Source organism: Danio aesculapii, chromosome 7 (genome assembly GCF_903798145.1).
Source record: "Danio aesculapii chromosome 7, fDanAes4.1, whole genome shotgun sequence".
In the NCBI taxonomy this organism is placed as follows: domain Eukaryota; kingdom Metazoa; phylum Chordata; class Actinopteri; order Cypriniformes; family Danionidae; genus Danio; species Danio aesculapii.
The window spans coordinates 40,340,137-40,363,717 of NC_079441.1; the positions used below are offsets into that span (position 1 = coordinate 40,340,137).

At 34.9% G+C, this 23,581-nt stretch overlaps 1 protein-coding gene across 1 annotated transcript in view; it reads right to left on the reverse strand.

Annotated features, from left to right (window-relative positions):
• Positions 1-3,708: 3,708 nt before the first annotated feature.
• Positions 3,709-23,581, reverse strand: part of plxdc2b (plexin domain containing 2b) — a 118,468-nt gene continuing 98,595 nt past the window's right edge. Inside the window, exons 12-14 of the mRNA XM_056461956.1 lie at positions 18,795-18,833; positions 8,411-8,571; positions 3,709-6,454 (exon numbers count right to left, since the gene is read on the reverse strand). Coding sequence (XP_056317931.1) covers positions 6,335-6,454; positions 8,411-8,571; positions 18,795-18,833 — 320 coding nt within the window. The 3' untranslated portion in view covers positions 3,709-6,334. The remainder of the gene's footprint in view (positions 6,455-8,410; positions 8,572-18,794; positions 18,834-23,581) is intronic.

The window sequence follows — 23,581 nt, forward strand, 5'->3', positions numbered from 1 at the left end:
CGAATCTGGCCCTAAAGGTTCTTTAGATTCTTTTATTTTTGACAACACAAACCTTTTTGTTGACCAAACACTTCTCAGTTTTATATCAAACACAGATATTCGCTTAGTTATTAATCTGATCTCTTTATCTGCTTGCAGAGGTTTTTGGATAATATATTTGGTGACAGATTGGGTCTCAATCAAAATCATGCTACCCAATAAATACCAAACTAGCTAAATGTAATAACAATATTTCCCCTAAATGCTCGTTTTTGAACTCAATATGAAGAAACAGTAAATCATTTATTGTTGGAGTGCACTTACTGTAAAGTGTTTTGGGTTGATCTTTACAATTTCATTAAAAAAGTCTTATTTCCAAACTTTTGTATTTCCCCCAAAATTGCATTCTTTGGTTTCTCATTGTAAATTCATTTTTAATTTACTGCTTTTTCTGGCTAAATTGTACATCCATAAATGTAGATTTAATTTTTTTATAAAACCATATTTATTTATGTAACCTTTTTGTCTCTTTGTTCATACTGTATCTTTGTACATGTTCTTTCTTGCATAATAAAAAAATAGTTGAGAAACATGTCCTAATGTATTTTTGGAACAGACATATAGGTAAGGGGTGACACAGTGGCGCAATAGGTAGTGCTGTCGCCTCACAGCAAGAAGGTCGCTGGTTCGAGCCTGGAGTTTGCATGTTCCACCTGTGTTCACATGCATTTCCTCCGGGTGCTACGGTTTCCACCACAGTCCAAAGACATGCGGTACAGGTGAATTCGGGTAAGCTAAATTGTCTGTAGTGAATGAGTGTGTATGGATGTTTTTCAGAGATGGGTTGCAGCTGGAAGGGCATTCGCTGCGTAAAACGTGCTGGATAAGTTGGTGGTTCATTCCGCTGTGATACATAGCTACAGTGATACACACCTGCAAAGGTTTTTTTTGTTTTTTTACAAAGGTTTATTTCTGAAGATATTGATTTCAATTGCTCTTTCTGTGGTCACCAAACTAAAGATCTGTCTTCTCTTTTTTGGAATTGTGAATATACCACAAATGTTTTGGAAAAAATGTTTAAGGTATATTTTGTGGTATAATTCCTGATGTTATGCTGAAATATGAAAATGTTATTTTAGGATATAACCATCAGAATGAACATCCAGATGTTTTTTATTTATTGAATCTTATTATATTTTAGACTAAATATTTTATACACAAGTGCAAATTTTGTAAGCGTAAACCTTTCTTTCAGATTTTCTCGAAGATCTAAATCTTTACATGTCTTTGATTTCTGAATCTACTAAGAAGAAAGCTATAAAAAAAAAAACTTACTCTGTTTAAAAGATTCATTTATGTCTTGCTCCCTGCCATGTAATATAATGTGATATAATGTAAACATTTCGTTTTGTTATAATAAAATAATAATAGTCGAGAAACAACATCAATTCATCATCATTATATATTTTGTATGAGTTGTTTTTTTTTGTTTTATGTTACAATATTGCTGAAAGATCATCAATACTGGAAGCAAGTTACACGTTTTAAAGGCAACGTACCAATTTCTCTCTTTTAAAATGCATATGGTTAAATCACTAGTCATTATAAAAATCACGCACTGCCTGCAAATCAATAAGCTGTTTTATTTTACTTTACCTACTGTAACTTACTGGCAGAATGAAATAAACCTCTTAACAATAGTTCAGTTTTCACAAATTTAAATAAAACATTGCATAAAATAATTGAACGAGTTTAAGACTTTTAAAATAGTACTGTATGTAACAAAACATCCCTGCCTCTCAGAAATATCTTACAAATAATAAGAAGCATATTTCATTTTTAATGGACCATTCATTTTTTTAAACGTACCATGGAAAATTACTTATTTTATGCATGAACTCCAGAAACATTAGGATTGACATTCAATTTCCAGCAAAATTAACATATGCGTGAACTAATATAGATGTGCACATGAAATTATTTGTAAATGAAGACACCATTATAGGATATTTGAGCTACCCACATAACAAACCACAGTTACACTATTTGCACATTATTACTCAATTTCTATTTTCTATTTCTGCAGAGCTGTTGTAATAAAATGTAAAGTATATTTATATAGCACATTTATTGTGTATGGCCATACACCCAAAGCACTTCACAATCATGAGGGGGGTCTCTCCACACCACCACCAGTGTGCAGCATCCACTTGGATGATGTGACGGCAGCCACAAGACAACGGCACCAGTGCGCTTACCACACTCTAGCTAATGGTGAAGTGGAGAGACGGTGATAGAGCCAATTCAGTGGATGGAGATGATTAGGAGGCCATGATCGTAAGGGCTAATTGAGGCACTTTGGCCAGGACACCGGGGTTACACCCCTACTCTTTACGAGAAGTGCCATGGGATTTTTAATGACCACAGAGAGTCAGGACCTCGGTTTAACGTCTCATCTGAAAGACGGTGCCCACTGACAGTATAGTGTCCCCTTCACTTTTACTGGGGCATTAGGACTCACAGACCACAGGTTGAGCGCCCCCTGCTGGCCTCTCTAACACCACTTCCAAAAGCAACGTAGTTTTTTCATGTGGTCTCCCCTCCAGGTACTGACCAGGCTCAGCCCTGCATAGCTTCAGTGAGTAACCGTTCTTGGGTTGCAGGGTGATATGGCTGTGTAAACCAAATTGACTGACAAACAATACTTTGTATGTGGTTTTATGATCGTAAATGAGTTAATCACAAAAAAGGAGTTTTCCAATAATATAACACAGCCTTTAAAAGAGAGCTTGAAATAACACATTCAATATGACGACCATGAATGGGCAGTATTTATGATACATGTATTTCAGATACGCATTTTAAATACAAAATAGTATTTTGTAATTTGTATTTGATAGGGTTTATAAAAATAGCTTAATCTTTTGTATCAAAAGTGTCTTGTATTTTTAAAATACTGTAAAATACTTTGTAAGAAGTCTACATGATGACTTCATAAAAATTTCAGTTATTTGCCAAGGCTTGAGATCAGACTAGAAAATTAATTAATATTAAAGAGGTTAATCAATGCTTGGAGTTTGGATAGAAATGATGCATCACCTATAAAGAAAGTAACAGACAAACAGCAGGGGTAAATTTGGGAGCGGGTCAAAATCAGACAGGAAAACAAGACAAACAACATCTTACCTGCAGATACTTCATTGGCTGTTTCTAATGCCAGTAGCTGATCTGCGGGTGCTCTTTATAGTTAATCACAAACTTTGACAGTTATTCAGTATGAGACAAACATTTTAAATACTACAGTCTACTGGTCAAAAACGCCCACGTTTTTAGAAATCATGATTTTACATTGACTATTGAAGATTTTAATAGCAAAAATAGTGAAAAATTAATGAGGTGAATAAATGAATTGGCAGAGAAGCTAACTTAAACTCAGAGAAACTGTGTTTCTGGCAATCATTGTTTACTTCACTAATTCAGTTTAATGGTGAAGGGATTGATCCAATAGGCCTATTGATGGAGGGTTTGCGAACAAAATGTCATGCTCCTTGTAAAAGTATTTTGTAGTATTTTCAAACTACAGCATTTTATTTTGATACATTTGCGACTGCTGTATTTTGTAGTTTATTTTGATACACTTGAAATGTAGGTATTTGGTATTTTATTTTAAAATACATTTCAATGTTTTTTTTACCCATCCCTGATGACGACTGAATGCACGAGGCCAAATTGTCATTTCAAACCACTTTATTATTTAATCAAATTGTATTATGTAGTCAAATTGACAGTAGGAACTCAAGAGTACACAGATTACAGCATTGTGTGTTTCACTGTCTCTCAAAGTGTGGCACGACAGGACGATTATGCTTATCAAAAATTCAGCTCGCTAATATCTTTGTTTCCCCAAATCTCAAGATCAGGTGTCACAGCTGAGCACAAAGCTGGTCTCATTCAATGCTTCATTTGAGATTATTACACAAAATAAACATCCACTTGGACCTTACATTAGTGTGCACTCATACACATTAAGATAGGTTCATTTATCACACACACACATAAACATTCAGGTTACATCTGCAGAAAATAACCAGGTCCTCCAGTGAAGAAAGTTGATAAAAAATATAGAATTTAGACCTTGATATTTGGTGAACCACCCTGTTATGAGGATTAAAAAAGAAACAAATTCTGCATGCATGAAACACCTAAGAGACATTAAAACTTGAAAAGAAATGGTCAAATGCATAGCTTTGCTGAAACAATCAAACAGAAGGGAAAAAAGATCTATCGTTGTCCATTTCAATTGGCTTTACAGTAATAAGGAAACGTTTTCCAATTGTTTTTGATCTATAGATACTTTCACCGGCCACTTTATTAGGTACACCTTACTAGTACTGAGTTGGACTCCCTTTTGCCTTCAGAACTGTGTTTATCCTTCATGGCATTGATTCAACAAGATACTGGAAATCTTCCTCAGAGATTTTGGTCCATATTGCCATGATAGCATCTCACAGTTGCCATTTGAATACAGTGAACTCATGGTCATGTTCAAGAAACCAGTATAAGATTATTCACGCAATGTTTTTCCAATCTTCTATTGTCCTATGTTGGTAAGCCTGTGCGAATTGTAGCCTCAGTTTCCTGTTTTTAGATGACAGGAGTGGCACCCGGTGTGGTCTTCTGCTGCTGTAGCCCATCTGCCTCAAGGTTCAACGTGTTGTGCATTCAGAGATGCTCTTCTGCATACCTCAGTTGTAGCGAGTGGTTATTTGAGTAACTGTTGCCTTTCTATCAGCTCGAACCAGTCTGGCCATTCTCCTCTGACCTCTGGCATCAACAAGGCATTTGTGCCCACAGAACTGCTGCTCACTGGATATTTTCTCTTTTATGGACCATTTTCTGTAAACTCTAGAGATAGTTGTACATGAAAATCCCTGTAGATCAGCAGTTTTTGAAACACTCAGGCCAGCCCGTCTAGCACCAACAACCATGCCACAGTCAAAGTCCCTTAAATCCCCTTTCTTCGTCATTCTGATACTCGGTTTGAACTGCAGCATATAGAAATTTGAATTGCGTTAACGAGCAGATGGACAAGTGTACCTAATAAAGTGGCCGGTGAGTGTATTTTTGTATATAGATATGTGTGTGTGTGTGTGTAATGACAGCTCTTTGGTCACAATATTTTTCTGTCTTTATGAGACTTTTTTTAAAGGATAAGGTAATATGTGCCATAATTAATTAGGTTTTATCAGGATATATATCGTAAACATTCATAGTCAAAGTCCCCATTATTACAGAACACAATGTAGAATTGTGTAGATGAATGTTGAAGGCTGTGATGTGCTGTGTGTTACTCTTTCTGTACAGTCATAAATCACATTTCTGAAGTCAAAATCAACTCATTATTGCAGTTTTCAGTTCCGTTGCTTCCACGTTTTCAAGCTGGGATGATTTTAGTGAACAAATATTGTAAAATGGTGTTTTTAAACAAATCAAGGTCTCTGTCATGATAACAGCTCACAATCTCACTTCCTGTCTTTCAAACGGAAATCAGTAGAAACTCTTGATTTGAACTATTATGTGTAAAGGGATCATTGTGTGATCCACAACAATTGCATAAAATAAAAACAAAGATATACACGCACGCAATCTCACAAGCGCCTGTCTTGTAAATATGCATTAGTACTGTGATATAAACCAGAAAGAGCAATATATGTGCGTTAGGTGAATATCTGCAAAAATTCCTAAATGGTTTGCGTATGGATGAGAAGTGTTAATCAATACTGTTGACACATTTGTTCACAGAACATTTTCCGATTGTATCTAAACAAGAGAAAGAGACACAGTATGTGTAACTGAAGTCATCCAACGTGCTCCAAAACACCTGCTTAAATCATAGAGAGAGAGAGAAACATAAAACCCCTACAAACCCTTTCGAAGATATATAAAGGCCTATATAAGATTTTCAACAAATCAACTGAATGAATGTGCATTTCAGAAACTGTCATGAAAAGAAAAATCCCTCCGAGAGGCACATCAGATCAGAGAACCAAACAGCCCGGTGGCCATTTTGAGGGTGAAAGGCTTACAGAGCTGCTTGACATGTCCTGTCAGGAACCAAGCAGAAGCCAAAATACATCCAGCTGACTGACAAACTTTCCTCTGTGGACATGGATAGTTTGAGAGTTTCCCAAGCATTTGTTGAGTGAACGCCTCTTCCACTCAAACTCCACACCCTCAGTGTTTTCAGCTGCGTCAGGGTTCTGGAGGGTTGCTGGACTTTATCATAGGAGATGTGTGGATAGACATCAAGAGAGTTGCTAGATTGTGTGTGACTTAAGAAGTCAAAGGTCAAACCTCAGCACTGCTCGGATTCAATAAAGCCTTCTTTTTCTTGACCCATGGGCTCTACCTCTGCGTATGCTGGATGACCTGAACCTCGCCGAAATTTCATTGCTGGCCATTGGCTGGGGCGTCTCTGTAAATATATATGAAGTTCAAATGAGCTCCCCACAGAGACAATAAATCATATTCTACCTCAGGTATTTATATGATGCAGCAGCTTTTATTAAGGTAAAAATACCACATTTCTTTTACAAAGTAAAGAAGATTTACTCAGTAATTTGAAGGAAACTCAATACATGCTTCTAAAACACTAGAATAAAGAAATAGCTGGATATGTTCTGATCGCACTGTAAACAAAGTGATGTTTTCCCCTCAGTATTGTTATCCAATGTTAAAGATTCCTCAATCAACATATACATTTAAGTGGAAACCAGTCTTGTTTATTATTTAATTAAAGTAAGTTCATAATTTATTATTATTTTAACTTTGATATTGCTTATTTTTATTCCATTTCTCAAAAAGCCAGACTTAATTTCATTAGTTTGTATTTCAAGTAAACCCAGCAGGCACAGGACGTCAACATGATGTCAGATTGACGTTGTACCCCAGCATTGTTGACACATTGCATTTTGTTTGGATTAAAAAAATCAGGTTGACGCCAGAACCCAACATCAAAGTCCAACGTCCAACCTAAAATCAACCAAATATCAGCATCTAATGGTGATACAGCTTGATATTGTGTGGACTTTACCACTATGACGTCTATCAGACGTTGAATTTTGGTTGCGATACCTGACGAATAAATGTCAGTAATGGACGTCAACATGATGTTGGCTTAAGATGTTGGCTCGACGTTGAATTTTGATCACTTTCCGACACAACCTAAAATCAACCAAATATCAACATGATTTGACGTCGTTGGATGTCAAAATAACTTTGTCCTTAGACGCTGGCTAGACACTGAATTATGGTCACCTGATGTCACAGCCTAAATTTAACCTAATATTATTGTCTTATGACCTTGTGTGCCTGCTGGGAATGCACCTTCATTTTAGGATGCTTAGGCATTTTTATAGGAATTCAGAAAAAAAAAAAAACAAGATACATGCAATATTTCATTCCATAACCTTCTGCTCTGATTTACGACCATTTAGCAGTTTATTAAATTTGTACTGATAGAAATATTGACGCTCCACTAGTTCTACTTGACACATGTAAACAAACCTCACTGGTTCTTGCAGGAGCTCAAATATGCAAAAATGAATCTCATTTAGAAAACTGCACATCAACAAGCATGCTTCTCCATAACTTTATCAGTGACCCAGAGGGCATTATTGCTTCTTCATGTTTATTAGCCTGCAGAAGAATCTTATTATGCTGGAAATCCTCCACACCCCATTTGTAACAGCTTGGTTTAAAGATGTGATGTCTTTTCTAAAACTAGAGAAGATTAAACACACACTAAAGGGGTTAGGTGGACAGGTTTTATACATACCGGGAAGCTATTTTATCATATTTAAAAAATCTGAAAGAATTACCCAGCTGTTAAATAATCTGTATATCTCTTTGTATCCACTTCATGGTGTTTTAGGTTTCATTTAGTTTGTCCTGCACTTTATTTTTTCACCCCCCTATTATTTGTAATAATTTTTTTCCATCATACCTGTTATGTCACAACATTCATGACTCCAGACTGTTTAATTATTGTATTTGACTCTAATTATTGTTAAGCTGCCTTGAGATGTTCAGGTCTTGGAGAGGGGCTTGGGTTAAAAAAATAGAAAGAAGGAAACTATAAAGTTTAATGTTGTATTGCATGAAAATATTATTTTTCTTCAATAAAACATGCTTCTGAGACTAAATCTGTTTGGCTGCAATTTGTAAACAGTGTTCAGTGATCAATAAATAAAACCCTAGATTAAATCTGTTGGTCCCATTTAGTGATGACAAGGTCTATTCAGATTATAAATCAGTTTCTTTTGATCATGAATTCAGTTCAATTGTGTATCTCAAGGTTTTTTAAAAACATGAGGTTAAGTTAATGGTGACATCATTTTTATTTGAAGGGAACTAACTAAAACTTTCTCACCTCAATGAGGAAGAGTCCTGCAGTAGAGCTCGGGTGGTGGTAAATGTAAACAGTCACCAGGACTATGACCACCATCACGAGGAGCAGCAGAAGCATCCCGAGAATCAGGCCCATGTGCAGCGGGTGAGTGCCGCTCTCTGCTGTACTTTTCGCTGCAGCAGCTGAAACACACACATTATACCATATTAAATACATTTCCGTTCCATCACACTATCAGAATCAATTAGTCTGTTGTTGTGAATGCTGCCTAAAATAACCTTTTTTAAAACCAAACCGAACAGAAACTCGTTTTCCCTCAATGATCGCATCCCTGCCTCAAAAACCTTGCAGTTCCTCTGTTGAACAGAAGAGAGCGCTGTGCCCACATCTGATTTATGCCATTTCTGTATTTTGATTTTAAGGCTTCTGTGGTTTGTCTATCTGTCCAACACGGAGATAAAACGATTAATGATGGAAAAGAGACAAAACCGTAAATCTTAATTTTGTATCACGGACATTTCCAAGCGGCCCCTGAAAGATTTACTGTGGTCTGCAGTTCTTGTGCTTTTGCAGTAAAGCCAGATTTCTATTAAAACCAAAAGCTGCCGAGCAGAGTCTGTGCCTTAAAAATGAGTAGAAAAATCTCTTTCCTTTTTATATAACGTCAGTTACAGATGTAGAGATATCAGTCAAATTCAAATATAGATTATATAAACCCTACGTCTTTTTCATGTAATAAATGCGTTGCTATTTATGTAAACATCAACAATCCTCCTACTCCTCTCAAAAATGCTTAAAGAAACAGTTCACCTAAAAATAAAAAAGAACTCACTATTTAATCACCCTCAAGTGATTCCAAACCGTCAACCCTTTCTTCTGTTGAAAACAAAAGAAGATGTGTTAAAGAAAGCTGAAACGCTGTAACTACTGAGATCCATCATAGGAAAAACAAATACTATGAAAGTAAATGGTTACAGGTTTATAGCCTTCTTTAAAATATCTTATTTTGTGTTCAACAGTAGAAAGAAAGTTAAGTCAACAAGTCAGTAAATGAGGATCGAATTTTCAGCTATTTTAAACTATCCCTTGAGTAATGAATTACCATGAAACCTATAAAAGATATTGGTGAACTTTGTTTTAGTCCAATTTGACCCAACAACACTTGTTTTCAGTGTGCTGACTGAATAAATAAACGAAAGAATAAATAAATGAATGAACAAACAACAAATAATTCATTCATTTATTTTCTTTTCAGCTTAGTCCCTTTATTATTCTGCAGTCGCCACAGCGGAATGAACCGCCAACTTATCCAGCATATGTTTTACGCAGCGGATGCCCTTTCAGCTACAACCCACCACCGGGAAACACCCATACACACTCATTCACACTCATACACTACGGACAATTTACCCAATTCACCTATAGCGCATGTGTTTGGAATCGTGGGGCAAACCGGAGCACCCGGAGGAAACCCACGCCAACACAAGGAGAACATGTAAACTGTGGCTGCAATATATCACTTCAGCATCAACATTGCATTGTGTACATCCGCAATAGTTACATGGCAGCATCTGCAAAGTGGAGATGGGATTATCAAAGTTGATCAGCAATAAAGATTGTACAGTGTTTACATTTTACATAACATATAATTATTCAATAACAGGGACAGGACAAAATATCGATATGTTGATTTATTGCGATAATTTCACCCGCGACACATTATCGATGTAGCCAAGTATCGATATTTATTTAGGAGTACAAAAGATCTGAATGAATTCATCAGCCTTGCACTGCTACCATTTACCACTTAGGCAGCAGTACATGAGGTGGTGCTTCTCGTAATGGTGGATCGAACATATCAATGTTGCAATTCTACAAAATATATGTGCTGTTTATAAAAGAAATACATCTTATAACTTTTTGATGCACTTTCCCCCTTTATTTACAAATATCATGATATATAGTGGATGATTTTGATCATTATCAGGAGCAAAATATCATGATAATATCATATCAGACACCAGGAGCGTTGCTAGACATAACCCACTTCCCCCCACCAGCCTCAAAAAAAAAAAAAAAAAAAAAAAAAAAAAAAATATATATATATATATATATATATATATATATATATATATATATATATATATATATATATATATATATATATATATATATATATATATATATATATATATATATATATATATATATATATATATATATATATATATATATATATATATATAATTTTTATATAAATATTTATTATAAATAAAAGTATTACTGTACAATCATTATTTTAAATAATCTTAAATGTAACTGTAAAGCAATGTTAAGTGATGCTAAGATCATTTAAGAAATGTTTTGTATGAATATTAATTTCATTTGAATGAAATTCTAGAAACAATTCAATAAAGTACAAAAAAGGTTTCATAGAATTATTTGTTGTCTTAGATATGACACATGGCAGAGAATTAGGTTTATTAAGTCTTTACCTCCCTGAATCCTCATCCCTCCTTTTTGCTTAATACAAAAAAATCTATCAGGAGGCACGCTTAGTAAGATCCCCATCATCTTGCTTAAACTTTGTTTTTGTCAACTTGCAAAACAAAAAAAGGCTGTTACGCCGGTTTTAGAATGCATGAGCGGCGCGTGAGCAGCGCGTGAGCAGCAAGTAGCCAACCTTTTTGGCGCACATGTTAACAACCGAGACTCGCACCGGGAGGAGCACCGCGTGCGAGAGACGCGCGGGTTCTCTGCTTTTTGATTAAACCACACTTCTTTTACCAGCGTTGGTTTAGTTGCACATAGAGAATAACGTCTTTATTTCGGAATTACCACCCTTAATAAATACACTTGCATATGAAGTAAATCATCTCTCAATACATTTACTGGGGCACTGGCGATTTTTACTGGGGCACGTGCCCCAGTAAATTGGGTCTAGCGACGCCCCTGTCAGACACTGTGATAAATTCCCAGAATTTCACAACATGTTACTGTAATTTTTCACTGTAAATTATGTTAGTGTCACCTTACAGGATTTAACTGTTAAATTTTACGTATTCAGAATTTTATTGTAAAAATAAGGCAGGGATCATGATTACAGCAAATTAATGTAAAAATGGCTATATCCTTTGCATGATAGTTGTAGGAATTCAAACACTTAGTATTTTATTCAACACAGACATTAATACAGATTAATGTTTATGCTAGTACAGACACTTTTTTTGATATTTAAAAATATTTACAGAATTATTATTATGACGTACCTCACAGTAATTTACTGTGAATATACAAACAGTACCTTAATGTGAAAGTAATGCCATTATTAGCCAGTAATTTACTGTAAATTTAAGGTCAAATATTTTACAGCATACCTGAATATCTGACTAATTTCCCTTTTATCTTCGCTCTATCTCTTTTTTTACGCTTGCATTTTATTGATTAAGTCCTTTACAAGATTATTCCAATCAATGTTAATGATTTCATTTCAAAAAGAGTTATTCAAGTCATCTGCCAAAATTGTTTTCATATCGCAATATATATAGCAAAAAAAATTAAATACCCTTCTTTTGGCTACACTTTATTTCAATATAATATTTCTGTGGCTACATGATCAATAAAAACACCTATTTCTGCATGACAGGAAATCCCTGCTCTTTTTTCTGTCAATAAATTTGTTCAATAAAACTTTTATTTTAATTGTGCATTCCATTGGGGATACAGTCCTCAGGAGGCTCTTAAACAATTATGCATTTCATTCTACAGCTGAAGAAAAAAATTATTAGCTGTTTTAAAATGCTATTCTTTTTCAAATATTTTGTAAATTATGTTAAACAGAGGTTAACAATCTTAAGGGGGCTAATAATATTGACCAAAGCAGTTTTTAAACTTTAAAATGTTTCTTTTCTTTCATTCCAGTTAAACTAAAAGAAATCTGACACTTTCTTCATAGGAAAAATATAACAGAAAATACTGTGAAAAAATTCCTTGCCGAGAAATATTTAAAAAAGAAATCCAATTTCACATGAGAGGTAATAATTGTTTTTTCAACTGTATACCTGTGCTGCTTCTTTGCAGATAAATGTTCACTTTAAAACAGTGATACTGTTATTTGTTACAGCATATTTCAGTAATGGGCTGTCTATATCAAACATTGGAAAAAAATGTTTTTATTGTTTTGCGCCAACGCAAAATTAGCATAAAACAGAAAAAAGCAAGTGTGAAATATTAAATGTTATAATAAAATTATAACAAGTGTGAAATATTTCAAATATTCAGCAACATCATGTTTTTCAAAACTGTAATGCTAACACTTATCAAACTATAATTTTTTTGCCCATATGTCATGTCATTTCCAGAAATGTCAATTAAATGTGACTTTAAAAGAAGGAATGCTTTCCCTCTATCAAAATAAGGAACATATTAAGTATAGTATATAGTTATTCAAGCCAAGAGGTGCCAAAATGATTGACATGTATCACAGGGCAGAATAAATGAGAAGGCAGGGTTTCTGTTGTTATTCATTCCAGAAAAAAAAAAGCTCATGACCACTTAAGCATGGGAAGTAATTTATTCTCAATAAGAGAGGGACTGAAGCTTGGCAGCTAAAGACAGCCTGGCTCGACGACTGTCATACTGAAACAAAATGAGGAAAACTGTAACCACACAGTATGCTGTGAAGCAACACTTTAAATCCCTTGAAGGTTTTGTCGCTCCTAACCTTCAAATACCTTCTAGACTGCTAGACTTCTGTGAAATTAAATCACATGTCGACATCTCCGGTTAGCACCAGCAGAGCTAATGGAAACATTATGTTGAAATCGATCATAAAATCAAATGTGACATTTTCTGAAGATTTGACTTCACTAGTTTAATTGGTGCGGACCACAGGCACCACATATTCATCAGAATATCTTCCAGATTCACCTCAACTGCAGTCTAAAGATACTGGGTCATTCAAAATGCATGGGTCATTTATACAATCTGGATTCATTTTCTTTCTCTCTCTTATACACTGTGCAGAAATGGCTACAGGATATTTCACCCCAAAATTAACATATTTGCTACTTTGTTCTTTGTTGAACACACACACAACATGCATAGAAGGAAAAAATACTAAAGGAGTCAATTACTAACTGGTTTGCAACATTCTTTGAAATATCTTCTCTCGTGTTCAACAGAAGCTCAAACAGGTTTGGAACAAGATGAATTCAGTAAATGATCACAGAATATATATATATATACATATATATATATATATATATATATATATATATATATATATATATATATATATATATATATATATATATATATATATATATATATATATATATATATATATATATATATATATATATATATATTATATATATTTTGTGTGTGAACCATCCCTTTAAGGAGGAATTTATATAAGAAAATACAACATAACACATTCATGCCATGTCACAATTACTGTAACATGTAACATTTGTTCTAAATAAATAAAATATAATGATAACATAGACAAAATATCTGACAAGTTTGAAAGGAAAGAGCATGAGTGAAACACTTATCTCCTAAATGAAGGATGATTAACGATCACAATCAACTCCTGTATCTCATAGATTCAAATCTTTCCAGATCTTTATGATAAATGTATTTCATGACACATTAAACATGTTTATGGTTGTAAACATATTGTTGAAGACTTACAAAACAGCATTGAGAACATAAAAACAGCTTAAAGGGATAGTTCATCATCCAAAACTGAAAATTCTTCAATCATTTATTCACCCTTCACTTGTTACAAACCTGTTTGAGTTTTTTTCTGTTCTGTTGAACACAAAAGAAGCTGTTGTTAATGAAGAATGTTGTAAAGTTGAAACCATGCTATTCACATAGGAAAAACAAATATACGAACGTCAATGATTGCAGTTTTCCAACATTCTTCAAAATATTCTCTTTTGTGTTCAACAAAACAAAAACAGTGATACACATGATGACAGTTTTCAGTTTTGGGTGAACTCTCCCTATAACTTGGACACTTTAAGCTGTATTGCATGTTGTTCATTTATTTTTCATCATTTTTGCATTATCAAAGCATTAACAGTTGCAGGAATCTTTGCACAAAAACACCACATGATAATTCTTCACTACATTTTCAGCTCGAGCTGCTAGAATTTCAAGTGTTTCCACATGATGTTGCAGTTTATAAGTTGTAATTACGAGTTTTGTGAGGATTATAGAATGCTTTTACTAGTCTAATATACTGAATTTAGTAAGAATGATTCATATTTAATCATATGTCTTGCATAAAAGACATTTTTTATATGTTTCTTTCCATGTTTGTTTATATAACTCCTATTTTCATTTATAGCACTTCATTTTCGCATTGACATTTAATATCTCTTGTTCAAATACATTATGAACAGCTGCTACGCTATATACAGTTGAAGTCAGAATTATTAGCCCCCTGTCCATTTTTTTCCCCAATTTTTGTTTAAAGGAGAGATTTTTTCATCACATTTTTAAACATAATAGTTTTAATAACTCATTTCTAATAACTGATTTAATCTTTGCCATGATGACAGTAAATAATATTTGACTAGATATTGTTCAACACACTTCTATACATCTTAAAGTGACATTTAAAAGCTTAACTAGGTTAATCAGGTTAACTAGGCAGGTTAGGGTAATTAGGCAAGTCATTGTATAATGATGGTTTGGTATATAGTTATATCGAAAAAAATATCTAGCTTAAAGGGGCTAAAAATGTCCTTAAAATGTTTTAAATTTTTTTTCATACTTTTATTCTAGCCAAAATAAAACAAATAAGATTTTCTCCAGTAGAAAAAAAATGATCAGACATACTGTGAAAATTTCCTCGCTCTGTTAAACATCATTTAGGAAATATTTAAAAAAGAAAAAAAAATTCAAAGGGGGCTAATAATTCTGACTTCAACTGTATATATGTATATATTGTTCTCTATTTCCACCTGGGGATGCCCATTTCAAGGCCTCTAAGGATTGTGCAGCACCACTGATGGTATCCAAGACATGTGAAGTGATGAAGCTAACCATCAAGGACTTCGAGGACAACACACACACTTAATACAGAAATATACTTCATTGAATATGTACACATAGACATCATCGATAAACTATATAACTGAAGGTTAACTATGCTTATATAAAATAACTTTAACTGTTTAAAGCTATCAGTCACTAGTTAATTAGTTAAAATTATTAGTAACTAATAAAGTTATGGTAACTAATAACCTTAACTTTTCTGACTTTGATTGTAATACAACACTGTGCACCTTTATTTAAAGCTGATTTGAAACAGTAACTATTGTGAAAAGTGCTATACAAATAAACTTGAATTGAACTGAATAAAAGCAGTATATGTAGAGGGTTACTCTAATTGTTTTTACTGTCTATAATATACACACATACCTCTGACCATTGCAGGAATGCTGAAAAGTACATGAATGGAATAATATAAAGGGGGGGGGGGGGGGGTGTATTCACTTTGACTCATTCATTCATTCATTTTCTTTTCGGCTTAGTCCCTTTATTAATCCAGGGTCGCCACAGCGGAATGAACCGCCAACTTATCCAGCACATGTTTTACGCAGCGGATGTCCTTCCAGCCGCAACCCATTTCTGGGAAACACCCCTACACACTCACTCACACTCATACGCTACGGACAATTAGTCTTCCCAATTCACCTGTACCGCATGTCTTTGGACTTGTGGGGGAAAACTGAGCACCCGGAGGAAACCCACGCCAAAACGGGGAGAAAATGCAAACTCCACACAGAAATGCCAGTCGAGGCTTGAGCCAGGGACTTTCTTGCTGTGAGATGAGAGCCCTACCCACTGTGCCACCGTGCTGCCCATGATTCACTTTGACTCATGAAGTCAAAATTTGCTTAGTTAAAATACTGAATGAATTAAATATTTTGATAAAAAGAGTATTGTTTAGCAAATTCGTCAAATGTGTGTGCTGTAATTTAAAATAAAACATCAAGTCTTTATGAGAGCACAATGCACTACTCGCATTATTATTGTATATCATTTTCAATTCTTGCAGATTTTTTGAGGAACGCTAGGTCTGGTGTGTTTGGGAAGTCGTGATGTCATGAAAGATTTGAAATTTGTACACAGACAGCTGGCAACCGAACCACATAAACAACAGGCTTCCCCTCAATCAAATGAAAATCGTCATTCTTCCTTTATTGTGTCAAGATGGCCTTGCAAAATCAGACTTGTATATTACTTCTGACAGGGTGTGAACTCAATACAGATGCTTCATGGTTGATTTGATGTGAGAAGCAGTACAGTTTTCAGCTGCAATGAGATTTTACACCAGAAACAAACACAGGTAGATAGCATTAAAAACAGTTTCTGGATTTATTAGATTTTAATTTGAGTGAATCCTAATATTTGTTATATTCTATAAAGGTCTGATAACATTTCTGAATAATTTTGAATAATTTCTAATTTTCATTTTACAAGAAATCGTCTTTCTTTTTTAATATTTATTCATTCATTCATTTTCTTTTCGGATTAGTCCCTTTAATAATTAGGGGTCACCTTTTTTAATATTCAGAGTCATCATAAGTGAAGTTTACTTCTTAACTAATTTCAAGAGGATCACATGCTTATGATTTCTTGGGGCCGGTCCTGCATTATTCAATTTATGATTCACCAATCAGACAATTCCTAAGCCACTATAAATACCCTAAGTTCCATATAACAGCCATCTTCATTTTGAAGAATCCCCCTTCCATCCCTACTTCTCCTTCTTTCCTAGATGGGTGGCACGGTGGCCCAGTTGATAGCACTGTTGCCTCACAGCAAGAACATCACTGGTTCTAGTCCTTACCAAGCCAGCTGACGTTTCTATGTCGAGTTTACACGTTCTCCCTGTGCTCACGTGGGTTTCCCCCGGGTTCTCCGGTTTCCTCTCACCATCCAAAAACATGCAACTTGTTATGTTAACTGACTAATCCAAATCGGTACCATAGACATGCTCAAAGTAAGTAGTTATCTCATTAGAGCAATCACTATCTGTTAATTAGCTACTACAGCAGGGGAGTTCTCGAGATCTACCTGAGCTCAAACTCCCTTCTCGCCTTGCAAATGGGAGGGAGCCCTGGGATCGAGGAGCTGTTGCGCTCAGGGCTCTCTCCCGGGACAACATGCCAAACAAGCTTTATAATTAATCATCAGCTAAGAGTGAAGTCTTGAATTTAAAATCATCAGTAGTTTGCAGAACAGAGAGAGCAAAAAGTTTTATGCTCAAATCCGGAAAAGCTAAGAATTTCTATAATAGTTTTTTAATAACAACATATATTTTAGGGCGACAAGGTGGCTCAGTGGTTAGCACTGATACCTCACAGCAAGAAGGTCACTGATTCAAGTCCCGGCTGGGTCAGTTGGCATTTCAGTGTGTGAAGCATGTTCTTCCTGTGTTGGCGTGGGTTTCCTCTGGGTGCTCCGGTTTCCACAGCAGTTCAAAGACATGCAGTATAGGTGAATTGAATAAACGAAATTGTCTGTAGTGTATGTGTGTGAATGAGTGTGTATGGGTGTTTCCCAGTACTGGGTTGCAGCTGGAAGGGTTTCTGCTGTGTAAAACATATGCTGGATAAGTTGGTGGTTCATTCCGCTGTGGCGACCCCTGATGAATAAAGGGACTAAGCCGAAGGAAAATGAATAAATGAATGAATTTATATTTTAGGAATAGAATTTAACAATAATTTTAATTTTTATGTGAGAAAATACTTGACCATAAGCCATCTGTAACAGCGACACCTGTACCATTTTCCCAAATTTAATAAGGAATTCTCACATTTTTGTTATTCTGCATTAGGTTAGAGAGTGCTTTCCTCTGGCTACATGTTTTCCTTGGCTGCATGAGCTGTTTTCTGCTTTATTGATGAAATGTTGAAGCCCTGACTGCCGTTTCCGACTGGTAAAGAAATACTGAGCTCGCTCCAAATCAAAAACACATGACCTGGAACTGACTAACACAATTCTGGGAATAAAGAGAGGGAGAGACAAAAGCGCGAGATATCAAGCGAATAAAGTACATCAAGGGTGAAAGAAAGACCCTGTATGCGATAAACAGAGAGAGTAGAGGATGGGAAAAAGTAAAAGGTAAGATACAAAAATCTGCTGTTGGACAGGAAATGAACTGGCGCAATACACTGCTTCATGGAAAAGACATTTACTTGGAAATTTTGTACTTGTTACCACACACACACACACAAACACACACACAAACGCAAACACACACAATAGGACCTTATTTGGGCAAGAGGAGGAAAAGTTGATGTTGCTAACCAGAAAAGACTACACTAATGTAGCGTATTGCTGTAGTGCAAAGACAAACTTTGAAACCACATCTTACCTCCGTTGTCTTTGAGATGCAGCGCGATCTTGGTGTCATCTATAAAAACAGACAAGAAAACAGACAGAAGAAGAGAAGTGAGTGAAAAGCTGAGTTTAAACGTAGACATTTTCTACTTTACAGTAAAATGTAACATCACAGACCATAAAAAAACACAACCACATCTTATAAACAAATGGGTCACACATGTGTGTGAGGAGCACTTCAAAGAGATGTTATGGAGCAAGTTATGGATATGTAATGAATTTTTAATGAGCGATCCACTCCAGCATTCCTGAATATGATTTGTAGTGAGCAGAAAAGCTCCTGTGTGCAACAGACAGGTCAACATCTGCTGTAGGCATTTCTGATGAGGACTGAAGCGGCACAATAACTGCTGATACTGTATCCGCTGTAGACAGAGGCATTTTAGCTAGATATTAAGATTCTCATTTACATTGTTACCTCAAAGTTTCCCAATTACACACATGATTTCCCCGATTAATGAGGGATAATTATACTTAGTTAATTGAATTACTAGAAAATAATGCATGTTACTCAGTTCCAGCCTCTTCACATGTGTGTATCACTCCACTCACATTGAGTGCGAAACTATGAAAGTAAATCAGTAGCAAAACTCGAGAGCTTGCAAATCTAAATGTGGAAGTAACCAACTAAACTAATTTTACCAACTACGCTTGGTATAGTTAAAGAGCATAAAATAACCAAGAGGCGACACTCTGTTGCTGTTTGCGAAACAGCCACTAGATGCGGCGGCCATTTTGGAATAAAAATTCCAATAAGACAACAGCACAGATAACTAACGCTAGACAGAATAAATAAAATATAAGTTAAATATGAGTTAAAATATTATATATTCATACACCACCATTGAAAAGCAACATTAATATAATTAATAATTAATATAATATCTGTTTAACATAAAGTTAAGGTTACATCAAAACAACATCAAAAACTACTTTATCTAGTTTGTATGGCCTCCGTGATTTTTAATGACAGCACCAAGACTTCTAGGCATGGAATGAACAAGTTGGCTTAATTTTGCAACATATATCTTTTCCATTCTTCAAAAAAGTCCCCTCTTTTAAAGTTGCTCAAAGAGATGCTCAACTTAATGTCTCTTCAGAATTCCCCATGTGTGTTTAATTGGATTCAGATCAGAAGACAAATAATATATTAACATAGATGCGTATGTGTGTCTATATATGATTCTGGACAAATTTAAAGTGGCTTTTTACATGAAAGCTTTATTAGTCTTTCTTTAACAAACAACACTGGAAATAAATTCTATATACTATTATAACAATACTGCAACAAAAAGTGTACTGTCAGTCTGTTATCAACATCCCATTTTGAAAGTCATGTTAATTTAATTTAACATATCAGTATTAATTTATATTATGCCAGTGTGTAAACTATTAAATTAAAGTAGTTTAAAGTAATTTCACCTAAAAGTGACAGTTCCAAGAAAATAAGTATAGGTAAAATATAAACATTAAGTCTGTTAAATAACTATTAAAAGTGCTGATGATTGTGATAGTAAGTGTTGTATTGTCGTCTTTCAGGTTGTATCTCAGCTTTAATGCACTTTTTGAATAAATAAATAAAAAACAAAGCAGCTGGTTTCAAATATGCAGTTTATTTATAAGATATAGTGCCTTTTTGAAAATGTGTTTAGATGATTTAGGAGATGGGCCTTCCAGTGCACCTTTCAACTGTTCATTGTCTACTGAGAGCATCATTCTGACGGATACTTATTCTGGGGCACGGCTGTGCAATTAATTGAAATTTAGTTTCAATTTAGATTTTGGCTTCCAACGATTATCAAAAAAACATGAATTGAGATAAAAAGATTATTGCATCATCTTTCGCCCCTTTCTAGCACTATGCATTTGTTTCTCTGCAAACCTCAGTTTCACATAAAAATGAGTGAAAGCATGTACAGTAACGTGACTTTTGCAGCATGGGATGGCTTCATTTAATGATAAAAATGTGTATTCGATTCAATCATGTTATTCAAAGCACTAAAGAGAACGCATGGTGTTAGGTGGATAGGCTGAGCCTCTGGAACAAGCTGAGGACACACATCGTCAAATTCACCTGAGACACAAAGTCACCTGAGTGATTTAATGGTCAAATACATGCAAAAATGTGTCAAAATGAGGCGTTTAGTGATTATTCACATCAACCCTTGTTGGAACGTTAAGAGTCGACAATGAAAAGGCATGTAAATTGAAACTGCATGGCTCTGAAAAAAACAGAGCGCAATATTCTGGCTGCAGACTGTTTTTATTATTACTAATCGAACAAAAGACAAAATCACTCACTGCCCTTGACTGAAGGACTTTTGTTGCTTTAATAAGAAACAAATCAAGTTTTTTTCTTGCAATGAAGATGCCTAAAGCACATCTTCAGTCATTCATTCATTTTCTTTTCAGCTTAGTCCCTTTATTCATCTGGGGTCACTACAGCGGAATGAACCGCCAACTTATCCAGCACATGTTTTGCGCAGCGGATGCCCTTCCAGCTAAAACCCATCATTGGGAAACATCCATACACACTCATTCACACACTACAGTAAATTTTAGCATACCCAATTCCCCTATAGACTTGTGGGGGAAACCGGAGCACCCAGAGGAAGCGCACACAAACATGGAGAGAACATGCAAACTCCACACAGAAATGCTAACTGACCCAGCCAAGGCTCGAACCAGCGACCTTCTTGCTGTTAGGTGATCGTGCTACCCACTGCGCCATTGCGAACTTTGTTAGTTTGTTTTTTACTTTGTTCCTTTTTTTCTTTAGTATTAAGAACTGTGAAACTCAGTGTAATAAGTAAGTATAATAGCAACCTTATTTACAGGGAGTAAAACCTTTTATATTTCCTCTTAAATATTTGTGATTTCAATTATTGTGATTACCAAAATAATTGTGATTATGATTTTTCACATAACCAAGCAGCCCAATTCTGTAGTCTAATGGATGTCTATATTGTGGTTAAATGTAAAATATATTTAATTTTGGGTTTGCCAAAAGGAAATATTTAGTTGTAATCATCTGTTATGTGCTCCAGAGCAGATAGACTTGACCGCGATGCTTTACAGCTTTACATGTAATAAATGTTATAAGAAAACTTGGTGGTTGTTTATTTTTATGGTTTACATAAAAGATTGTGACTTACTTTTTATATTGTTTTTTTTTTGTTGGATGTTATTGTTCAATAAATATCATTTGATATAGATTGCAGATGTACTTAATAAAAGTCCTTTGGATGGTAAAACATGGCATGTTTGTAGTGACTGGCAGATGATGTTATATTGTTCTGACATCAAATACCCAGATGTGACAGAGAAACACAGGCAGAAATTTGGAGATTTTATGTCGTTCGGTGTTATAATTCTGAGCTGTAATTCTTTTTGTATATTAAATTTTTTTTCCCTTATTGGTAAGCATACATTTCCTGTTATTTTAGTGTCTGTTTCACATGAAGCACTGAGCAGCCAACAGTTGGTGAATGAGTTTAACGCATCACTGCAAAAGTGCTTTCAGGCGCTCACAACGGAGGGTTTTTGGAAGAGCTGAACAAAAACACTTCAGTAATCGCATTAATGTTACTACCCATATTACAACAAGCTCTTCCAGCATATGCCTGAAAGAAGTAGTTGTAGAAGTTTGTGTGGTCAACACACTGCCTGTTATGTCATTTAAGCATAGTGGCACAAGGAACATTATATTTCACGCACTTTATTTTTTCATTTTTAAATTTCAGTTTGTAATTAGTACCGAACTGAGAGCATCCTACTATATATGTGTTTTTTACACACCAAGAATATTTTTTATTTATTTTTTTATGTTAGTAAAGTAATTTAGGAAAGAGCAGTGAGTGATTTTGCCTTTTTATTCTGTTGTCATTATCACCGAATGAACAGAGCAGCAGGAACACCAGGCTGCGGTCACTTTATGAGCTGAACAGTCTCAAATTAATGACGCACTGATTCCTTCTCAGCTGTTTTTATTCGCCAAGACCAGTGTTTACCTACAACTAACTGTGTTTACAGGAATATTCACCAACATGGGCATTTTCAGCACCAGGGTATTGCAATACTTTTTCTTAGCACCAGTATATTGTGAACACAACTTTCTTCTGTGATACACAAAGGAGAGTATTCAGAGAAAAAAAAACATTTTTGATTTATACTAGAGTTGACAATTATCCAAATGCACTTTTTTGCTCTCATGTAGAAAAACGGCTTTAACACGATGTTGCAAAAATAAAGAGACAGAAATTAAAAGTTTGGGTGAACTATACCCAAGTTACCAGATGCAGATTACCCCCTTTACGATGTACAACTCAACCACAGTTTTACAGTATGCAGCATCAATTTCTTGATTATTCCATACGGACCTGTCAGCATTTTAATTCTCTTGTCATAATAACATAAGCGGCCAGTTAATAAAACAACCATTCAGTAATGAGTGGGGGATGAAGGACGGAGAGTAGAAACAAGAGCTATTTGCCTTTTCAATGACCTCATAATTCACTGGCTTATTGAGTATTCGGAGAAACTGTTAATGATGAACAGATTGTTTCGTGTACTTAATCACTTTAAGTGGACCCCTGGCAAAACAGAAACTAATGTAATCTTTGTAGCCAGATCCAGTCCTGCCTGTAAAAACAGAGCGCGCTACTGATTTACATGAAGCGAAGTGAGCAAATATTCATAGTTAGCAGCTTTTAGTTTTGAGAGATGACAGAACATCAACACCAGCATCATATTTTATACAAG